Source organism: Anser anser (genome assembly GCF_964211835.1).
Source record: "Anser anser genome assembly, chromosome: 5".
Taxonomy (NCBI): Eukaryota; Metazoa; Chordata; class Aves; order Anseriformes; family Anatidae; genus Anser; species Anser anser.
This window is the reverse complement of record NC_139725.1, coordinates 6929986-6950030: the sequence shown is the minus strand read 5'-3', so window position 1 is coordinate 6950030 and position 20045 is coordinate 6929986. Positions and strand designations below refer to the sequence as shown.

General features: G+C 37.4%; 1 protein-coding gene and 1 long non-coding RNA gene across 10 annotated transcripts in view; one reads left to right on the top strand and one right to left on the bottom strand.

Annotated features, from left to right (window-relative positions):
- The window catches only part of LOC310900241, a 303162-nt gene that overhangs the window by 201106 nt on the left and 82011 nt on the right, over nucleotides 1-20045 (bottom strand). The window lies entirely within an intron of this gene.
- SYT9 (synaptotagmin 9) overlaps nucleotides 1-20045 on the top strand; it is an 81086-nt gene that overhangs the window by 41779 nt on the left and 19262 nt on the right. For all 5 annotated transcript variants that reach the window (XR_014584935.1, XM_083837905.1, XM_083837902.1 and 2 more), the window contains exon 4: nucleotides 19774-19894. Coding sequence is in view for 4 of the 5 variants with exons in the window: in XM_083837905.1 (XP_083694031.1) it covers nucleotides 19774-19894 (121 nt within the window). In the remaining variant the exon portion in view is untranslated. The remainder of the gene's footprint in view (nucleotides 1-19773; nucleotides 19895-20045) is intronic.

Below are 20045 nucleotides of genomic sequence, written 5' to 3'. Positions count from 1 at the left end.
TAGACATCTAGCTCTGGTTCATCATGGTTTGTCTGGATTCTCAAAATGTTTGGCCTTCATCTGTCTCTAAGCAGCTGATCTCTCTAGAAAAGAAGAATATTTAAAGGTGGCCCTCACTTAGAGCAGGGTAATAATGAAAGTAAGAACAAAGAATGGAAACTTTCATTCGTAACTGGGTCAGCATTTAAAGCAAAAGCAAAACAAACAGCAACCAAAAAAAGAAAAAAAAAGAATTCAAGTGGTATCTTAGTACACATGATAGTGTTTTGACAAGGAGAGAATTAAAAAGTGGGATGGTCATAAGCATTTGAAATTTTCCATTCTGGAAGTGCTGATTGTTCCCTGCTGCTATTCTCAAGTTTGCCCAAGAAAGATAGATTTGAGAATTTGTATTTTTAGGCATTTATGTTGTATAACTGAGATGTAATTGGAATCATAACATCACCAGAAGGAAGTTCCAAGTTCCCTGTTTCAGAGATGTTAATGCCAACCACAGTATGTGTGGAAGAGAGGCAAAGAGAGAGACTAAATGATTTCAGTCAGTTGCTTATGGAAAGCATAATAAAAGTAAAATTTTGAAGCTGGACCAAGTCTACCAGGTTTTCTGAAGTTCAAAACTCTGTTCTGTCCTCACACTGAGAAAAAAATTTCCCCAAAGGTTGCATCTCTCAGGACCACTCCTGCTAAGAGGCTGTGTATAATTTAATGTATGCCAAATACACATGCATACTGCTTACACCCCCAAAACTCAAGGAAAATAAATCTCTGTCTTTGAAAGAAGTAAATACTGTGGTAAACTCATGGGCAGCAAAACAGACACAGAGGACATGACTTGCTTGAGTCTGGGCACCTACTTAATAGCAGAAATGAGACTGGGTTCAGAATCTGCAGATTCCTGGCACCTATAGCACTGCTTATCTTCAGCAGTTTACACTCACTGCAGCTGGCAGTAAGTCAACTAAGTCCACCTACTCTGATTTTAAAAAATGTTTAGCTTGTCAAGATGTTTTAGCCAGTATTTCTAAAATTCCTTTTTTGGCAAATTGCTGGATTTTTAAAAAATAATGACATTGAGCAAGATCTCAGGAAAGCATTTAAAATGTTTACAGTGCTTTTTTGCAGTCAACAGTTTGAGAAGGAACAGAAACAAACCAAATCTCTGGCTCTAGGTATGAATTCAAACCCAAACTGTTAGTGTTGAAGTGCTATATCTACTTTTTTGGGACTGTAACAGTAAATGAGGAACACTAGATGACTTTTTTTTTTTTTTTTGAAATACAGAAGACCTATCTAAGCATTGATCTGGCACTCCATTTGCAGAAAATCAGGTAGTCTTTGGCATCAGGAAAGCAATCAGTGCAGAGGTGTACCCATTTCCTTGATATGCAAATACAAGTCTTCTTGGAAGAGAAGAGTCTGGGTTTGCAGACCCAAATGTCCTGGCCACACTAAAGCATGTCAGAAGCTTAAGGAGCAGCAACAGTTATTGCATGCCTAGGCAAATTAAGGCAGCAGACACAAGCAGTAAGATTCACCACACTTAAATTTTAGATGGATTAAAAGTAATCAATAAAAATACACAACCAAAACCAAAAGCACTCAGAAAACTACATACAGTAAGCTTATTTACCTTAAAGAGGCAAATTAGTGGATATTCATCTTCTCATAAAGCACAAAGGTCACTCTTTATCTCATATTTCCCCCCCCCCCTTTTTTTTTTCCTTTTTTTTTTTTGAATTTCTCACTACTGTGGATTACCACGGTAAGGATGAAAAAGAAATCAATTAGCTTTCAGCATCAGAGAACTGCTTTAGCCAGGGCTTTTCCTATGTTTTTGTTTGTTTATAATAACTGTGTATTTAAATGGGTTCATTTTCATTATCAAAACTGGGTTTTTCCTTTTGTCTTTTTGTGTTTTCTTTTTTTTTTTGACTGATGATTTTGTTAATTACTTGTAGGAGCAGATTTCCTAGAAATAACAAAAGTTTAAGTGATTAGAAAACAGCACTCAGCATGGCTAAAGAAAGGACAGATCAAGTTATTTACAGTTGTATGAAGTAGAGAAAATACTGACATGTATTTTCAGAAAATTTAAAGCCAATGGATGCCTAATCCTGTTTGGAGCAACTAGTGAACTGTGAGAATTATAATCGAGAAAACTTGGGAATGGTCCAAAGTCTGAAAAAAAAGTCAAATGTTTTGAAGAGCAATGATCTGAGATGCAGATAGGCTGGTCGCAAGTCAGCAGTACAAGTACTGCAAGTGTGGCTCTCAATAATCAAGAATGGTGACAATCCAGTGTAAGTGATTTCCTAGCAGTCTTTTAGCTCCACAGGCATGGCCAGAAACAGAATGAATCTTATAATAACACTGAAGCCTCAGTTAACGTCTACAGGGGCTTTTGGACTAGTTTAAGGCCAAGTTAATTCAGAGAAATGTGTATATGTGTATGCACCACATGAAGTTTACCGAACCTGGGAACACAGACATCAGGGTTTCTCTACCAAACAAACAAACAGTAGAAATAGGACCATTTCAGTGAAAGAATTCTGGAGAGAAAAAATAATTTTAAACTCAGTAATTTGAGAAGTCAAACTTCAGAATAAGATGTTTTGATTTTGCATTTGGAATGCCTTTCTATTATTCAATATATTCAAATATTCAATATATTCAAATATTTTGAAAGTTGAAATAGGAAAAAAAACTCTGCTTTTTTAAATCAAAGCAAAAATTTTCAAGTCAAGTTATATATTTCTGCTTCAAAATGGAAATAACTTGTATATATAACTGAGTTTCCATTTCCTATGAAATGGAAATCCTGGTTTCTGCACCAATTCTTCCCCAACACCACAATGCTGCATATTCTCGAGTTCCTCTCTCCTCTTCTTCCTTTACATTACATGTACCTCCCGCGTCCCAGCTCCATGGCTGTGGTGTGAAGAACACTTTCCTCCATGTATTAGCCACATGCTAAAGAAGGTTAAACCCAATCCTAAATTCCTCTTTTTCTAGATTATTGCAAAAGTCTATAACCACCCATGTAGTATACATTCCCCTTTCTTCTCACCCTCCTCTGCCAATTCTTTCTATCCAGAAATCACTCTCTAAACAATACTCAGCCCTCGGTGAAGCAACTCACAATAACATACATCCTGCGTACAAAAGCAAAGGCAAAATGTGATCCTGGCCAGCCAAGCCAGCCTTTCAACTATACCATGCAATTTTGTTAGTGGAAACAGCAAACAAAAACAATGCTCTAGTATTTTACAGTTCATAGGCAGCATTTCTTCAAGATGAGCAAAGGGCATTCGCACAGCGGTAACTCTGAAACAGCTGTATTAACTGATCTTCGCTGCAACCAGCCTGCACATAATTTGAGATTAGATTGAAACCATGGCCATTTTTTCTACAGGGTTATATAACTTTCAGCTTAAATATGTATTTAGCCAGGCAGGGAAAAAAATCATTTCAAACACACATTTAATTATTAAACAGTTTGGGGAATGCTTGCTTTGTCTTTTTATTTATTTATTTATTTGTTTGTTTGTTTGTTTGTTTTCTAGCAGAGGCCCTGGAGAGTATTTAAATAGCTTGTAAATTCATCAAAATTTCTGCAAAATCCCACTAAGTTTAGTTTCAATATTTGGAGCCAAATTTGAAAGCATTCTTCATTCTGATCAGCACACACTGTACTTACGTGAAAAGCCTCAAGCCATTTTTAGTCTTTAAACCCCACGAGATATTAGAACCATGAGGTATATTTCTCCACCAAAAAGTATGTTTTAGAGTTGTACACCTTTCCTCTGTGTACAGTCTGTTTCTCCAGTTTTTATGCAAAAAATTTTTTTTCATATATATGTCAGTCTGGTATTAAGTGATAGGTGGACATGTTGCGTAACCTAGGGATTATGTGCAGCTGTGCTCCAAACTCTTACCAAGACACACAGTATATTTGTGCAGGTTAGTGCAGAGGGGAATAACCCCTAGGAATAATCCCGGCTATTTGGGAAGCACCTCCGGCACTAAATTACAGAGTTGCTGAAATTAGGAGAAGGCTACATCATTTGCTAAATAATTGTGCAAGGCCTCTCTTCAGACCTCCCCACTGACTTTGTGGGGGGAAAATGTCAGAAACTGCAGTGAGGTTTGAGCTGACTGGTGGAGCAGGATATACTGCAGGAACACTCAACTGAAGTCTTTATCAGGAAACATGAGAAAAAAAAAAAAAAGAGTAGCCCTGTACTATTACTTAAATAGACAATGTTATTAATAACAAATGTAAGAGATATGGAGTGGCACCAGGAGAGGAACTAGCTACATATTAAGCCTGCATATTCCCAACCATGTGTTAAAGACTTTTGGTCAGGTACCACCCACCTATAGCTTTTCTAATCTAGGAGGCTTTTAGCAGCTGATCATGCAGTCTGAAAGAAATAAAAGATGAAACAATCAGATTGACGTAAATAAGAACAGAAACTTTAAAAGATACAATACATTTTGCTAAAATTTGCCTATATGTTCTGCAAGTATAATAGCAGCTGTCATTCCAGCCTGACTGTTGCTGCAAGGCCTCACAGATGTATGACAGCTTCTCCCTCTTCAACCCTGGCCCCTCAGAGCATGAGGGCTGCTTCTGAGGCTCTGTAGAGAACCTTGCTCAGGTTACTACAAAGGTGCACAGCTACGCTCTTCAATTCTTTCACTTTGTTAGAACAGATGACTTGACAGCCAAACTACACAGGGAAAGAGGGACACAAAGGCATCCTTCTTTCAGTGAGATGTTTTTCTGGGAGCAGAGCTAAAGAAAAAAAGGCAAAACTGAGATACCTACATCCAAAAAAGCCTTTTTTTATCAAGATTTATCAGTCCCATGGCCACTAGCTTTTTACAGCAGAGATATTAACTCAATATTTTATTTAATTCTTCCTCATGCATATACATTTTTCTAAATAATCAGAAAGGAGCAATTTATAAAGCATAGCTTTTCCACTGGCAACATCATTTTGTGCTTGCCTGGATAGGATCAAATTGCCGACACTCAAACCTCAGAATCCTGCCCTGGTTCTCACAAACACTGAATGGCAATTTACAATGCCAACTCAAACACTAGAGGCAGGGATATATTAACTTCTGTAGTTAGACCTGCTGAAGACACTGGGACTTCTCACGTGGGTAAATGACGCATATCGTCGCTTGTAGTGTCTGCGCCTTCCCACGGCTCCCTGGCAGAGCATCAGAGTGAGTACTGCACATGGTGTAGTCTGGTGAAGCGGCAGGCTCAAATGAAGACACTATGTTAATAACGTTTGTGGTAAAATGACATTTGAGATTCATATAGCTACATTTTTCTGGCACTTTGTTGTCTTGATTAAACACCTTGTTCTCTTTACTCAAGAAAACAGTAGTCACAAGCTGCAGCTTACCTTAGCGAGTGTTTAATCATTTGCTACTGTCATCAGGCAGACTCCAAATGAAAGCTACATACGCCATCTGGAAGAAGATTTCTGACTAGTGATGGCACCTTGCTTGTGATGGTTAGGGAAGCAGAAAACAACTGACAGCTGGAGGTTTTCACAGTTGATTATATGAACTATTGGGATAAATTCCCCACTCAGATTCTTGGACCAAATCTGGCATCTCAAAAATAGCAGTTTATCACAACATCAGAAAACGTAACCCTGCCTGTCAGACAACCAATTGCTAGCAGCCACAGTAGAAGTGGCTGAAGCCCACTAGTCCTCCTACCTAACACTTCCTGTTCCATTTCCTGCAGAAAAATTCTTTTAAAAGGAGCAGTGGCTAGGCAAATAGCAATACACACAATATCTAATATTTTCTATTAATCTAAAAAGTGCTACCCAAACACTATAAAATTTAATGCAGAAGAGTGAAAAAAATGATTTCCACACTAATTTGTACATTTATTTTCAGAATTCATAGGGTTCTTTATATGTTTTATTTTAAAAGCATGCTGGGGTTTTATAAATATATTTAAAAGCCAGCTGTGGTTTAATCAACCATTTGATCTACATTACGATAACTCTTCTGAACAACCCCAACGATAAAATAAATATGTATGTGGTATAGGGGAAGAAAGTCTGTACAAGAAGGATAGGAAGAAAACAGCTGGCACTGGTTTCAAGCCCCCTAGAGATTTTTTACGAGCATCAGGAAGAAAAGAATCACTTTAAAATAATGAAAACCTTTCAATGTCTGTACTCCACTGAGCACAGAATCTTACAGTAAATGATAATCTAACAATAAACTTCAGTCTCTATTGGGACTGCAACATTCTGTGTGGGTAAAAATGAGTGGTATCCAGCATGACATCTTGACTCTACTGAAGTCAGGGAAAAAATTACCACTAGAGCTCAGATTTCATGCATACCCTTCTTGCTACAGTTTGGAAACAGTACCTTGTAAACTGTATAAAAAGCTACATGGAATGATGTAAATAAATCACCTGAGGTGTACCTCAAAAAATTCACAGAACATCAGAACAAGCAAGTTACCATCCTTTTATTCCTCTCTGTAAAACAAATACATGACCATGTCCTGCTCAACAAAGATTTAAATCTCCACCTTCTCCTCCCCCCACATTAGATGGCTAAAATATGAGTGAGTCACCTGTCAAACCTGTTCCTGGAAGAAGCAGACAGAAATCCCTATATCAGAAATAACCTGAGTCCTATATCCACATCATCAACTTTGACTGGCTGGCAGCAGCCCTAATAGAATGAAAACAGAACAGATTATTGTTCTTCAAGGTCGCTGCGGTGAGCACCCTGAGCCATTCTTTTCAGTAGCTCAGCCATGTTTCTCATTTACTTCTTTTCCAAATTCTACAGTTTACTCGTTATCAGCAGTCTTAGGAAAGTCGTGGGAAACACTTCACTTATCACAAAGCTTTTATTATAAAACACATAAATAGTATGTATTATATATTATATAAATATTATATATTATAAAACATATAAAAAGCATCTCTTGTGATTTCTATAGCCATAATATATATTTTGGTGGGGAAAACAAAACAAAAAAGTGTGCTTGTTTTAAAAATAGGCAAGTAGATTTAGCAATAGATGCTCACTCTCCTTCCCTCCATCCAGACATTCTCTTGTTCTCACAAATCATTTATTTCAGGAAACTTTTCAGTGCTAAAGCAACACACACAAAAATTGACATTATCATTCTTTTCAGACAGTCTTGCTCCAAAAGTTATGAGTCACAGTGCTCAGAGATAAATACAGTAAATTATTTCAAAATCATACGTCCAAAAAATTGAAGTCAGGCCCTTTTAAAGTGTCAAATTGAGTACACAAAATCATTGTTCATTCTCAAATGAACAGTTCTAAAGTGAACTCATCACTTTGGACAAGGCAACTCAACCTTTTCTTCATTTCTAAAATATTATATTGTTTAAATTACAAACAACTAAAAGAAAAATTTGAGAAGGCATTAAAGTGACTCCAGGATACTAAGTCAGTCTCAGATCTTCTAAAAATGCAACCTTCTTCCTACCCACATGGTAGTATGTACATAATAACACCAGTTATTCTGAGTATAAACATAACCATGCAGAAGCATGGGCAACTCACCCTGACCCATGTCACGCAAATGCATGTGATGCCATCAGGAAGGGAGTAAAACTAGCCATAGCAAAAAAAATCCTTTTCTTCTCTAGATGATATCGTACATGTAGTGCATGCAAAGTAAAACAAGTAAAAAGAAAAGTCTCTAAGAGAAGGAAGTTCTGTTGACTCACTTTTATGGATTTACAGTACTAAAGCATTTGTATCTATACTTAGTGCTCTCTTTTTATCATGCATCTTATACTACTCTCCGTGCATGCTCACTAAAGTGGTCCTAAAATTGCCAGCAGTACTTGTCTAAATATAATAGGGAGGCACGAGCACATCTGATAGAGAAGTACTACTACATAAAAAGAACTGTTATCACACTACACAATCACATTTTCACCTGCTCATGCCGTAGGCACCTGAATGATACACTTGAATTCAGAATCTACATTTTCTAAAATAGATTTCTGTCTTCTTTTCCTTCCCTTTCATTTAGCTTCCTCACAGTCTTTGGTTTTAATTTAAAGCTGTTTTTCTGTACAGCTCCTAAGTAGATGTAGTGCTACATTGGTAAACTCCTTAACAGCTCCAAGGTTAAAATATTCTACTCATTTGCAAGGTAAGTGAATGATACACAGCAACAGCATAAAATCTCCTTCCCCACATCTGAGTAGCTTAGTGTCAGAATGGCAATAGTGCAGAATAATCTCAGAAGAAAAGAGGGTCACTTTATTTGCACAACCCTTTGAGCAGCATCAGCAGCTACAATTGAGAAACAGAGAAATGTTTCTGGCATTGCCTAAGAGAACTGGTAAAAGCGACCCCTACTTGCTTGATCACCACAGATTCCATGGCATTATTTCAGGTCAGTCAGGGAGGTTTGCCCTGAGAGGGTTATATACCAACAGCATATTGGCACATCATGCAGTTGGCAGATTTTACACAGCAGTCTGTTGTGAAACTGGCAGTATTATCTCTGGGAGGAAAAAGAACAGCCTCCCTTAGAATCATAGAAAGATTTGGGTTGGAAGGGACTTTCAAGATCACCTAATTCCAACCCAACTGCCATGGGCAGGGACACCTCCCACTAGACCAGGTTGCTCAAAGCTCCATCAAACCCTTATCTCCCATGGTTCCCTCTCACCCTGAAAAAAAAAAAAAAGAAAGAAAAAAAAAGCCAAAAATTTGACTTCTCTCCTGATTCAAATGGGAATTCTTCTTGTAGCACAGTTTGATAAATCAAGGATGGAAGCAGTTTTCCACACTTCTGAAATGATACTGTCATTATCATTGATTTTATTGTCCTTCCTTCCTCCATTATTTTAATTTCTTTTGTATTTCAAAATCAGAGAGATTCTAAAGCATAAAATGAGACAATTTTGCAGTATTGAAAATTTAGGTGTTTTGTCTATTTTGACATATTTAATAAATGTGCTTTGTACGATTAACTTTAGCATCCATAATTACATTCTTTTCCCATGTAACGTGCAATTACAATGAATGGTCATGCAAGGACAACTAAAGCAGTGTGACTGCACACCTTTTCACCCAATCCATTAACAGAGAATTGCTAGTAGTGAAGTAATCTCTTTACCTTGGCTGCTTCACTTTGAAATTTGCAGTGATTTTCTTTTCTTCATGACCCATTTAAATAAATTACTAAGAAGTAAATGAAACTTCTATTGAAATTGCTTTACTATTGTTAAAAGTGGGTAATTTTACAGAGAAGTGTTACTAGTAAAATGCATGTTAAATTTAGTTGTGCATTCAGTTTAATGGCAGGTTATGTGGAATGCTCTCAGATGTGTTTTTAAGCCATAAAGATCCCTTTTCATCATTTTTCTCTTCCATATATTTTTGGGGATGGTGCATTACAGGTGACAGATTAACAGATTACAAGCCAATATTTTGTGTTTAGTTACACTAACAGTAACCAGAGAACTTTCAGAGGTAACAAAATTTAAACATAAGGGAGTTCTAGAAAAACTTTAAAACAAACCAAAAAAACCAGAGTAGTTCTCAAATTGGGGGGGGGGGAACTATAACACAACAACAGAATTGTCATCTCTAGAGGACCAAATCCCTTGAAGAAATTTCAGTGGAGAGATACTTTATGACTGGTTTTAAAATTACAAGGAAAACCATGAGAGGTGCCTATTTGAAAGAATAAATACATTTCACTGAAGTGACAATGAAGAAAATGTCTCTGCAACTCTTAGAAAAAAAATGAGAAATATTCATAAAATTACACATCTTTCTCCACCTATCAAATGGCCACTAAGCTTAAAGGGAGAGAGAGAAAATTTTGAAAATTCTGCCTTAGGTATACCTTATTAACTGAGGTATTACTTCTTGTATCACTTTTTAAGGAAACCAAAAAGGATGAGAAAGAGAAATAGAAAGGCGCGTCGGGGATGTCACTGAATTTGGATTTGATTTCCAGATATCACAAGAACTTTTAAAATGATTAGATGAAGTTTGGATTAATGGCAGTACACTAATTAGTAGTTATTGTAGTCTGCAAAAGGAGTCCATTATATTCCAGTAGTCAAAATCTAGGGGTACAGTGCTTCTTCACCATCTGTTTACAATTAACAATAAACACATGCTGTTCTAGCTTCTGCATTCATTCCATGAGAGCCTTGAGCAGAATAACTGCCTCCTGGCCTTCCAGGGCACATACCCAGAAAAGTGTACAGCCGACTCTCATATCTGCTCTACTGAAATTAGATAGATTCACACAGCAAATGCCTAAAACCCAACAAGAAAGATATGATATAAAAAAAAAAAAAAATTCTCAGAGAAAAGCTTTGTAATAGCAGGAATTACATGCTACTGTGACTTAAAGGTTGATATTTGCTTTCTAGTTTTCAAGTACATTATATATTTTTTGAACGTTCTCTTTTTTCGTATTAACTTGTTCAAAACTAAAATGACTTGTACAGACTTAGAATAAAGATAGATTCAGATTTATAAAAATGACCCTTCTTTATCACCTATTTTGAATACAATCTGTCCTAAGCTCGAGTAGAAAGGAAGTCATCAGAGAGCACCCAATGTAATCATAATGGATCCATCCATAAAACACCATAGGTGCTTATACAGACTGAAAAGGAGGTTTTTTCCCCTGATACTGTGACTTTCTTTTTTCAACACTACCCACATACTTGTTTCTCTCCTCCTCAGGGTGATGTGATTAGAATTCATGATATAAGAGACGGCTGCTTTACACAACAGAAGATGCCAGCACTGAGAATGACATTCAGTGCTAAGGAATAGTGAGGAACTGCGAGTAGGGCCTATAGCTTTAATTTCATCTCACGTTAGCAGCATGTCCATATCAGCTCTTTTCTGCCGAACGGCTGCTCTGTGAGACTTAATTAAGACAGTGTCAGGGCACGATTAGGGCCTGCAGCTCCCTGGGGCTGGGCTGCTAGGAGCCGTGTTGGAGCCTGGCACTGTGGGACAGGCCAGGAGCTGGGGGAGCCCTGGGGACGGCCAAGGCCAGGGCCTGTAGGAGGGCATCCCTCTGGTGGGCCTGGCTTGGTGGAGCACACGGGTGGATGGGAGCTGGACACCATCCTACAGTGTAGCTGGGCCCAAGTGGGGTCCTGGGCCACGGGCTGGGGCAGGAGGGCAGCTGCAGCCAGCAAGGCCCAATAGTGCCCTCATATCCCTGCTACACTGCATGCTTTCAGTGCCTGTACACGAACGGGTAACTGAGTGGGGCTAGAAGCTAGAGAGTCTTTTGGTATTTCAGTGGAGCTATAAGTCCATGTGAAGCCATTGTAACTCAAGATAAAATGAAAGGCTATCACATTAATCTGCATACAAATTTAGTTTAAATTGACATTTTCATTTTAACACATTAAGAAAGAGTGTTAATGGGCAAGACATTCTGGATTAAAATATTTTTTTTAGTTAACTTCTTTTCAAAACCAGTTTCCTCCCTTGCAATTTTTCTTAGAGGTATTTGAAATTTTCATTATTAGTGGGATATTGAGATAATTAAACATTACTTTTAATTTATGTCAGAACGGAAGCAAGAGGTAACTGTTGAGTAATCCATGGCAGAAGTAATTTTGTGTGGTAGAATGGATTTGCCGCTTCATCTTCTTCAAGCTCATGCCTGCCTAGAGATATTGAACACTCAACATGTAATTTAGCCTTCCCCTTCTTACAACAGGCCAGGATTTAGCCTTGAAACCCTGAGGGTTTATTTTCACATCTCCTTCTGTCTGTGCAATCTTCGTCAAGGGTTTTTACATCAGTAAGGTTGGCCCACCCAGATTACCTTGTATTGTGAGATAGTTGGTGCTACAATGGCAGTAACCTGTTTTATTATGGTGTTTTTGTTTGTTTGTTTGTTTGTTTATTTTTTTTGGATCTCAGTATTTCACATAAAATTGAGGTCTAATCCCAGTCAGTTACAGTCTACTGAAAAAATACAGGTATTGACATGACTTATACTGACAGATGTTCATTAAAAGCTTTGGTCCTCACTTTGGGAAACTACTGTCCATTCTTTCAGATTGCACGGTTGGATTGTTTTGTGAAACTGCCCTCTGTGAGGCATCTCCTGTCTGTCTCACCTACCTGTCCTTCCATTTTTTACAATTGTCACCTAACATTAAAACTCTTCTGCTTCCCAATTGAAGTTCTCCCTCTAGATTTTCTTTCAAGATAGTTCTCCAAACACCCATTCCTGTAAAGAACAATTTGCATTTCATTGCTGTTCCCAAGCTTGTCAACATTTCTAAAGCATTACTGCCTTCTCTCCAGAGTCAACTCTGTACTGAAGTATTCTAGCAGTGTGAAATCATCAAACCCACCCTCAAGAGGCTTCCATTTCAAAAGACTTTTGAAGTATAATACCTAAGGCAGCAACCTATAAACACTGACAATGTGGAATATAATGAAGTGGAATGTACTGAAAGAAATAGAGGAGCAAATCTGTCCACAGCACTTCAGTTGTAAAGTCACATCTTACAGGTTATGACATTTTCATCTTTAAATATTAGATTAGAAAGATGCAATGATCTTCTTCAGCTCTCAAGTGTTCCCTATCCTTCCCCACACACAGACACATCCCCCCTCCCCATAACAATCAAAATGATAAAAGATACACTGCAATTTCTGGAAGAGTCAAGGCTGAGGAAGGGTAGGCAGACTTTATATATTATTAAATCCATACAGTACTTCATATTTTGTAGAAAGCAGTAAGTCACAGAAGAGATGCATAAAGCAATAGCAACTCAAGAAAACAAAATACTTTTCAGAGGAACAGCTTAATTTGCAAGGAGAAACTTAAACTTTGATCAGCTACATCTTTCTTTGACCAACAATGCCATCTAGGCAACCCTTCAGAAACAACTCTGTGTATACCCTCTTAACTCACAAGGAATTTAGAAATTAATTGCATTAACTTTGTAGAGAAGTTTCATTTTTAGAATTCTTTATTTCTGTTTTCCCTTTGAAATCAACTTCTGACACGGCCACACACACATGAACAGGACAAGTATGTCCACTTCTCCAACCATGTCTCTACTAATTTTCATTAGCTCAATTCAGGCCATCTCCCCAGTTCATCAGTTTAGTTTGGAACAAATTAAGACATTATCTCTATCTCAATAGCTACAGGATAATTCATTAGATTCACTCCTAGGCCCAGATGCAGCACTTTAGTCTTTGGGCTACTGAATTAGAAATGTATGTAAAGGATTCAAAGCCAGTAAAATCTATAGGACTTAAGCGTAAATTTTAAAATAACAATGTGTATGAAGTTTGTCTTTACTGAATAGAGGCTTTTAAAAGTAAATATCTTATTAAAGAATAATTTACCAATAGTCTGAAATGACTAAGAAAGAATAAATACATTCTGTAAATGCATTCAGATAACTGAAGACAATATGCAGCTGATTGGAAAGGCAATTTCAGTTAATTGTTGCCATCTAATCATAGGATATAAATGATGACAATGGAGACATTGGGCCTTTAGAGAGATAAGTACATTGACTGCCTACAGGAGAAGGCCTCTGTCCTTGACTTCCTAAGGACACTGTGGCAAGACCAAGTTACGAGTTATGTCCCCAGAGACATTAACTGGATTTATTCTGAACCATTAGCCTTTTTTAATTCAGATCCGTCAACTCCATTTACCCACACTGTAGGATATTTTGACTGATTGACACAACACAAAGTTGTGTCTGGAGGATCCTCCTTATGTGGACTGTAGCAATCTGCCTTAAAGGAAAGTAGTCATGACACAAGGATGATGGAAACAGAAGAAGAAAAAGACGAAATTCCATGCAAAAAGATCTCCAGTCCATGAAGTGGAGACACAGAATTACTGACACCATAGTATAACTTTATCCTGTTTTATGTGTGAAATGGAAAAGACCCTATGACCCTAATCCAATGTACAGTTTTGAACAATATGCAGAAGAGGAGCAAACCATAAAAGAATTATGAAAAAGAACATTGTTATTGATGGGTGGGGGGTGGGGAAGGGTGGAGCTCTTCTTAAATCTGAAAAAAAAAAAGTAATGAAATATATGCTATTTGCTTGTTGCTTTACTTTTGATACTGTCTTTATATAGAAGTTGCCAAGATGCTAGGCAAAACTATGAATAAGTTAAAGCAGGAATATCTGCACCCTGAGCTGAAAATTATAGTGGCTCTCTACCACCTATTCTGCAGAAAGGATTCCTTGTTCTTTCAGTCCCTAAGAAGTACAGCACAAAGTTGTGGCATTCAGAATTGGTCTCTCAGCCAAGGCATCTGACTAGACGGTGCTCCAGAATATCTAAGAGAAAAGGTAGTAGAAGCTCTTTTATGGCATCACTTTATCGTTAGTAATATAAATCCTAACAGAGAAAAAAATCGAGCTACATACTTCATAGAATCATTGAACAGCCTGGGTTGGAAAGGACCTTACAGATCATCTGGTTCCAACCCCCTGCAATGGGCAGGGATGCCCAGGGCCATAGACCAGGTTGCCCAGGGCTTCATCCAACCTGGCCTTGAACCCCTCCAGGGATGGGGTATCCACAACTTCTCTGGGCAACCTGTTCCAGGGCCTCACCACCTTCATAGGAAAGAATTTCCTCCTAAGAATTTCTTGATTAAGAAGCAAAGTTAAAGCTGAATTTAACTGTCAGAGGAAGAGTTTTAAAAGAACACAAAATATTCTTTTGGTTGGCTAGCTGGCCTAAGTGCTTTCTTTCCTCCTTATAAGGTGGTTGTTGTTGCTTTACTTACATTCTTAAGTTCGTGATACTTTCCATTGTATTAGTTATGCAAGAATCACACAGGTTCAGCATTTTTATCAATAGTGCATAGTATCAATAGTGCATAGTAACAAATGCTGTGACACAGACAATCTCATGGAGAGAATACTAGGAACTAAAAGGTGCCCTTTCTTATTTTGCCTTTTTATTCATCCCCTCAGACTAGCTTCTATGCACACTTTGTACAGTTGCATATACATGCAAGTGGATAACCAACCTGTGACTTGACATGAACATTATATTATGTAGCCAAAGCAGTATAAAATCCAGAGTGAATTACATTCAAACATTTTCGCTTTCTTATAGATTCCTTCACTGCAGTGGAATCAAGTTTCAGAATTGTTTTTTGATATTTTTCTCTAGAAAGTGAAATCAGGTTCATTTTTGCCTACATAGTTCTCAAAACTTTTTTACTTAATTGCATTCATTTTTTTTCTAAGAAAAGCCTGAATAAAAGAAAGACAATGAAATGTAAAAAATGTAATCACACTGAAAAAATAATAGAATTTGCAAATTAACTTGAAACATCAAATATAGTCTGACATTGATGTATTGAAAGAATAATTGTGTAAGATAGACCATTCCCATTTTCCTCAAACTTTACTTAATCATATATCTGTATATATAATTTGATTGAGCCATTAATAAATGCCCGCTTGACTAGAGTTCATTTCTTTGATTTAAGATGTCATGAAAATAGAGTTTTCCAGTTATATCTGTTCTAGTCATCTTAAAATGTGAATCCTTGTGTAATGAGAAGGCAGCTGGCACTCTTCTATTCATGTGCAAATCCAATTAATATCAAACATTTCTAAAGAGTTTTTCCTCAATACACGTTTCTCATACATATAACTCAAAATAATTCTATGAAGAAATAATTGAAAATTTAGAGCTAACTTCATAAGTTCATCATGTTTGACACCTTACATAACTTACAATCATTCCTAAACAAATTAGAGTCTCAAGTGTTTTCTAGTGTGGTTTTTGCATAAAACTTGTGTCATGGACACGTGCCTGAACTGAATGAATATTTTATATCACTCAAATCTGAACCCAGACTTCTCAACACAGATGATAGATTTAATAAATTTATATCCCAAAAAGCAGATAGCTCTTCTTAAAGTATTTTTTAATTCATTTGACATAATACATATGCCTAGTATATTTAATTGTCCTTGTCTTAGCAGGGTAAACCACCTCTAAAGTGAATCCGTGCAAAATTCAAACCCCCACATTACTAAAGATTAGAATAATGTACAGAAAATTTTGCCTTGTAGTATAGAAGCACAATTCCAGTAAAAATTATGAAATAACAATGAAGGTGTTTTTGTTTGTTTGTTTGTTTAAATTTAGGCTAATTTTTTTTGCTAGCAGGAAGAAAAAAATAGAGAATTTAATTATAGTGGTAATAAATCCTGTGTTTTAGAAGTTCAAACTGATATCATCTCATTTCACAAAACCTCCAGTGCTTTTTTCCTCATTTCCAGTGACCTGTATAACTGCTAAAGGAGGTAGTATGGGAGCTTACCATTGTCTGAGTTGTACAGCTGACAGAGCAATAAAAATCTAAAATCTCTAAAATAGCTAGCGTCTTGAAAAACTATTTTAACAGTTAGCAACTTTAAAAGAAAAAAGCAAGGGCATAACTGCCTGCAAGTGCTCCCCTTAATGGTTAAGTTGATGAGATGCATAAAACTACATCTAAGCACATCATAATCCCTAATTAGCATTATTTTATTTTTGCAACATAACAGGAAAAAAAAATAGTAGTGGCTGTCTTTTTATACATGGGGAGCTGAGGAACCTGGTATAATTGAGGCATATACTTTAATTAGAGTGGCACAGTGTGGCACTGCATGATAGCAGACCTACCACAGCTTGTCTGCTCCAAAAATCAAAACACAAGTTTCTGAAGACACAGGTATAAAAACTTATAATTGTCTAACTCAAGGACTACGTCTTCTAAAACAGAGACAAATGGAGAACTCATGGCCTATGATTCATCTTTCTTCCTTCCATCCCTTGCTGTCCATTTTTGGATTCCTATTCTCTGTACGCAAACATATTTATGAGAAAGGATAAGTCATTCACAAGAGCAATCTGATGACAAAAATCATCCCCATTTGTCAGAAACTCCTTTTCTATCAGGCAACTTACAGGTTTCACTGAGAAGGTTTGATGACCTGAGCTTCTTGACGCTGCCTCCAAGGAATCATAAGTGAAGCCATTAAGGGTCCATTGTCACAGTTCTCTTTAGGATTACACATCCTCCTGTTTAACAGGATAAGTTACACTCAGCTGAAGACCAGCACAGAGCTGCTGACACAGTACTAGGGAGTGATTTATCATGTAAGCTAATTGTTAACAATTAGTAATTTCAGGAGAAGGCACTGAAAATAATTTTAATATGATTATTATTTTTAAGTTACCAAGTGGAGCACTAAAGCTGAGCGCAGAATGACTCTGCCATAGTTGACAATATCTAAATATTCCAACATATCAGTTAAAACAACAGATGCCTTATAGTTTGTTTTGTTTTATTTTTATGATGGAAGAAAGCTAAGTAATTCAACAATGCTATCTTCTCCTAAAATTTTGTGACCAATTCCTGAAAAATAACCTATCAATCAAAATCTGCCAGAGTGACAAATTCCCCAAATTGCCAAAAGATGACTTCTCTTAATTGCTTGGAGTGGCTTATGAAATTCTGTTCCCCCTCAGAGTTGCTTGGTTAGCTGCAAAGGAAAGAATTCTACGGCTATGAATCTTAGCACCTCAGAGCTGGGGAACTAAAATTCTGGAAGTATTTCTTCTTCACGGTGGGGAAAAATTCTTTCCCCTAAAACTGTCTTCCTGTAAAGTTAAGTGCAGGTGTTAGCCAAGAGAAATTTCTCCTGGATATGCTGACACCGCTTTGTAAGCCTGTAGGACTTAATAGCAACATCTTCTCCAACAGCACTTAGACCCTCCCACAAAGCAAGTCAGTGGCACAGTGTTGCAGCAGGTCTGCTTCCAAGTACAATCCAGCAAGAGACTCTAAAGAGGGTGAGTCATATCAGCTATCCTGATATTGTCACAGCCTTTATCAGCTTTACAGCCACCACAAAACACTGATCTTTAGAATGGAAAAGATGACAGTTGACAAAGTTAAGTCAGGGTTAAAAGCTAGTTATTACTGACAAAGGGCCCACATTATCAGCATTTTCCTTCTTTGACAGAAGCTCTCTTCAATAGCAAGCAGCAGAAGGAAAGGACCCATTTCTGCCTGAATGCACATATTTTCTGAAATCCCTTCTGACATACATTTTTCTGCAACAATGACCACAACTCTTTGTCTTGCACAGCTCCCCTGTTAACTCAAAGCTACATACAATGACCTCATAGGCTCTGGGCATCAGTCTGCACAGCAGTTAATTCAGAGACGAACAGATTTGTTAGGAGCCCTTTCAAGGTATTTTCACTTGCCTTTTATGTCCTCCGCCACCCTTCGTTGGAGAGAGGGAGATTGGAAAGGGGAGATGGGGAAGGGTACATGCACATGTATGTGCGGGACAGAAGCTATTACAAACAGCTACTAAAGACTTATCAACAGATTCTTTGATCTTTACACAAATCAAAATGCATCCCTTGATCCATACTTAGAGAGCACTTAGCTTACATGGTCTGTAGTCAAGTAAGGGAGAGCTTAGCAGTAGCATCATGAGATAAGTGAGGCAGTCAAGGTAGAAGAATATCCCCCTTCTGATGGTCATTTCCAGTGTCAAGTTCTACAAACATTCAAAAACTGAAGGATTGTCCATCTAAAAGTGCCTAAAAACAGGACAAGGGCCCCAAATTTATGTATATACATTTAAAAACACCATCTTTTCCATCTAAAAACTTTCTGTTAGGCTTGGCTACAGAACTGAGTATCACAGGAAAATTAGAAGGCAAATATTTTCAGTGAATCAGAAAGTTCATTTGAGGTGAAATTCACAAAACAAATATAAGGATTACAGGAACTGACTTTTTCACAACCTGCTGTCCCCAGTGGGGCGCTTCTTCCACTCATTCTCAGAAAATACTTGTTGGAAGCAATCTGTCATCTTCTTCCCACTAACAAATTTCTCGGTGGGATACGTAGGAGAACTCCATTCATACCCCATGTCTCCTACTTTAGACAAGAAATTTCTTCTTGCAAGACAAGAGGTCCTTTCTCATCAACTTTTTTCTGAAGCTTTTTTTTTTTATTTCCTGTAGAGATTTATTTATTTATTGCAGCAAAGACTGTATCCCAGGCCTCCCTATTCCCAAAGGCTTGCCTCTAGACTCAGTACCTGTTTAACCCTAGCAAATGCCAGGTATTCTGAAGTAGAACTCCTGTGTCAGTATGTGAGCATAAAACCTAGAACTTAGTTTTGAATTTACTTTCTTCACTCAAGAATGAAATATTGGGCTACAGGAAATAGGTCTATGGAAGTATGGAAAACTTTGTCCAAGCAATGTTCGTTCTGTGAACCTCACTATGGGCATCCTTCTGCAGACCAGAAGGAAAGGCACAGAGATCTGCTGCAACTTGACAACGTTACACACAAATCACTTCAAAACACAAAACAGAACAAACACATTCCAATGCCTCACACTATACCTCATTACTTAAATGCATTTCATCTCCAAGGACTGAGTACTAAAAAATGTAACCACATTTAAACTTCACAACTTTGATGGTCTAGCAACAAATGTAGTGACTTGAATCTTGTATGCAAATAAGTGGCTGTTTTTTCCAGATGGGTTTCAGAATGAGAATTCAGCTTCTGCTTGCAGAAATGTAGATTCCCAAAGGTTTATTTTACCTTTAGCTCATGTTATGGTTAGGGAAAAAATTGTTATTATTGCTTCACATTGTCTCTCTTTCCTTGGAACAGGATAACGTCGATCTTGGTGACCTGATGTTTTCACTCTGCTACCTTCCAACAGCTGGTAGACTAACTATTACAATAATAAAGGCAAGAAATTTAAAGGCAATGGATATCACAGGAGCATCAGGTAGGAATTTATTTAGTGGTCAAGGTGGATTTCTGTCCCATATTCCTGCTGAGTCACAGAACTCCAGCACTGTCAATTGTTTTTTTAAAACACTTACACTGCAAGCTCTTGAGTCACTTAAGTACAGAAGTTTCTGAGAAGTAAACAATAT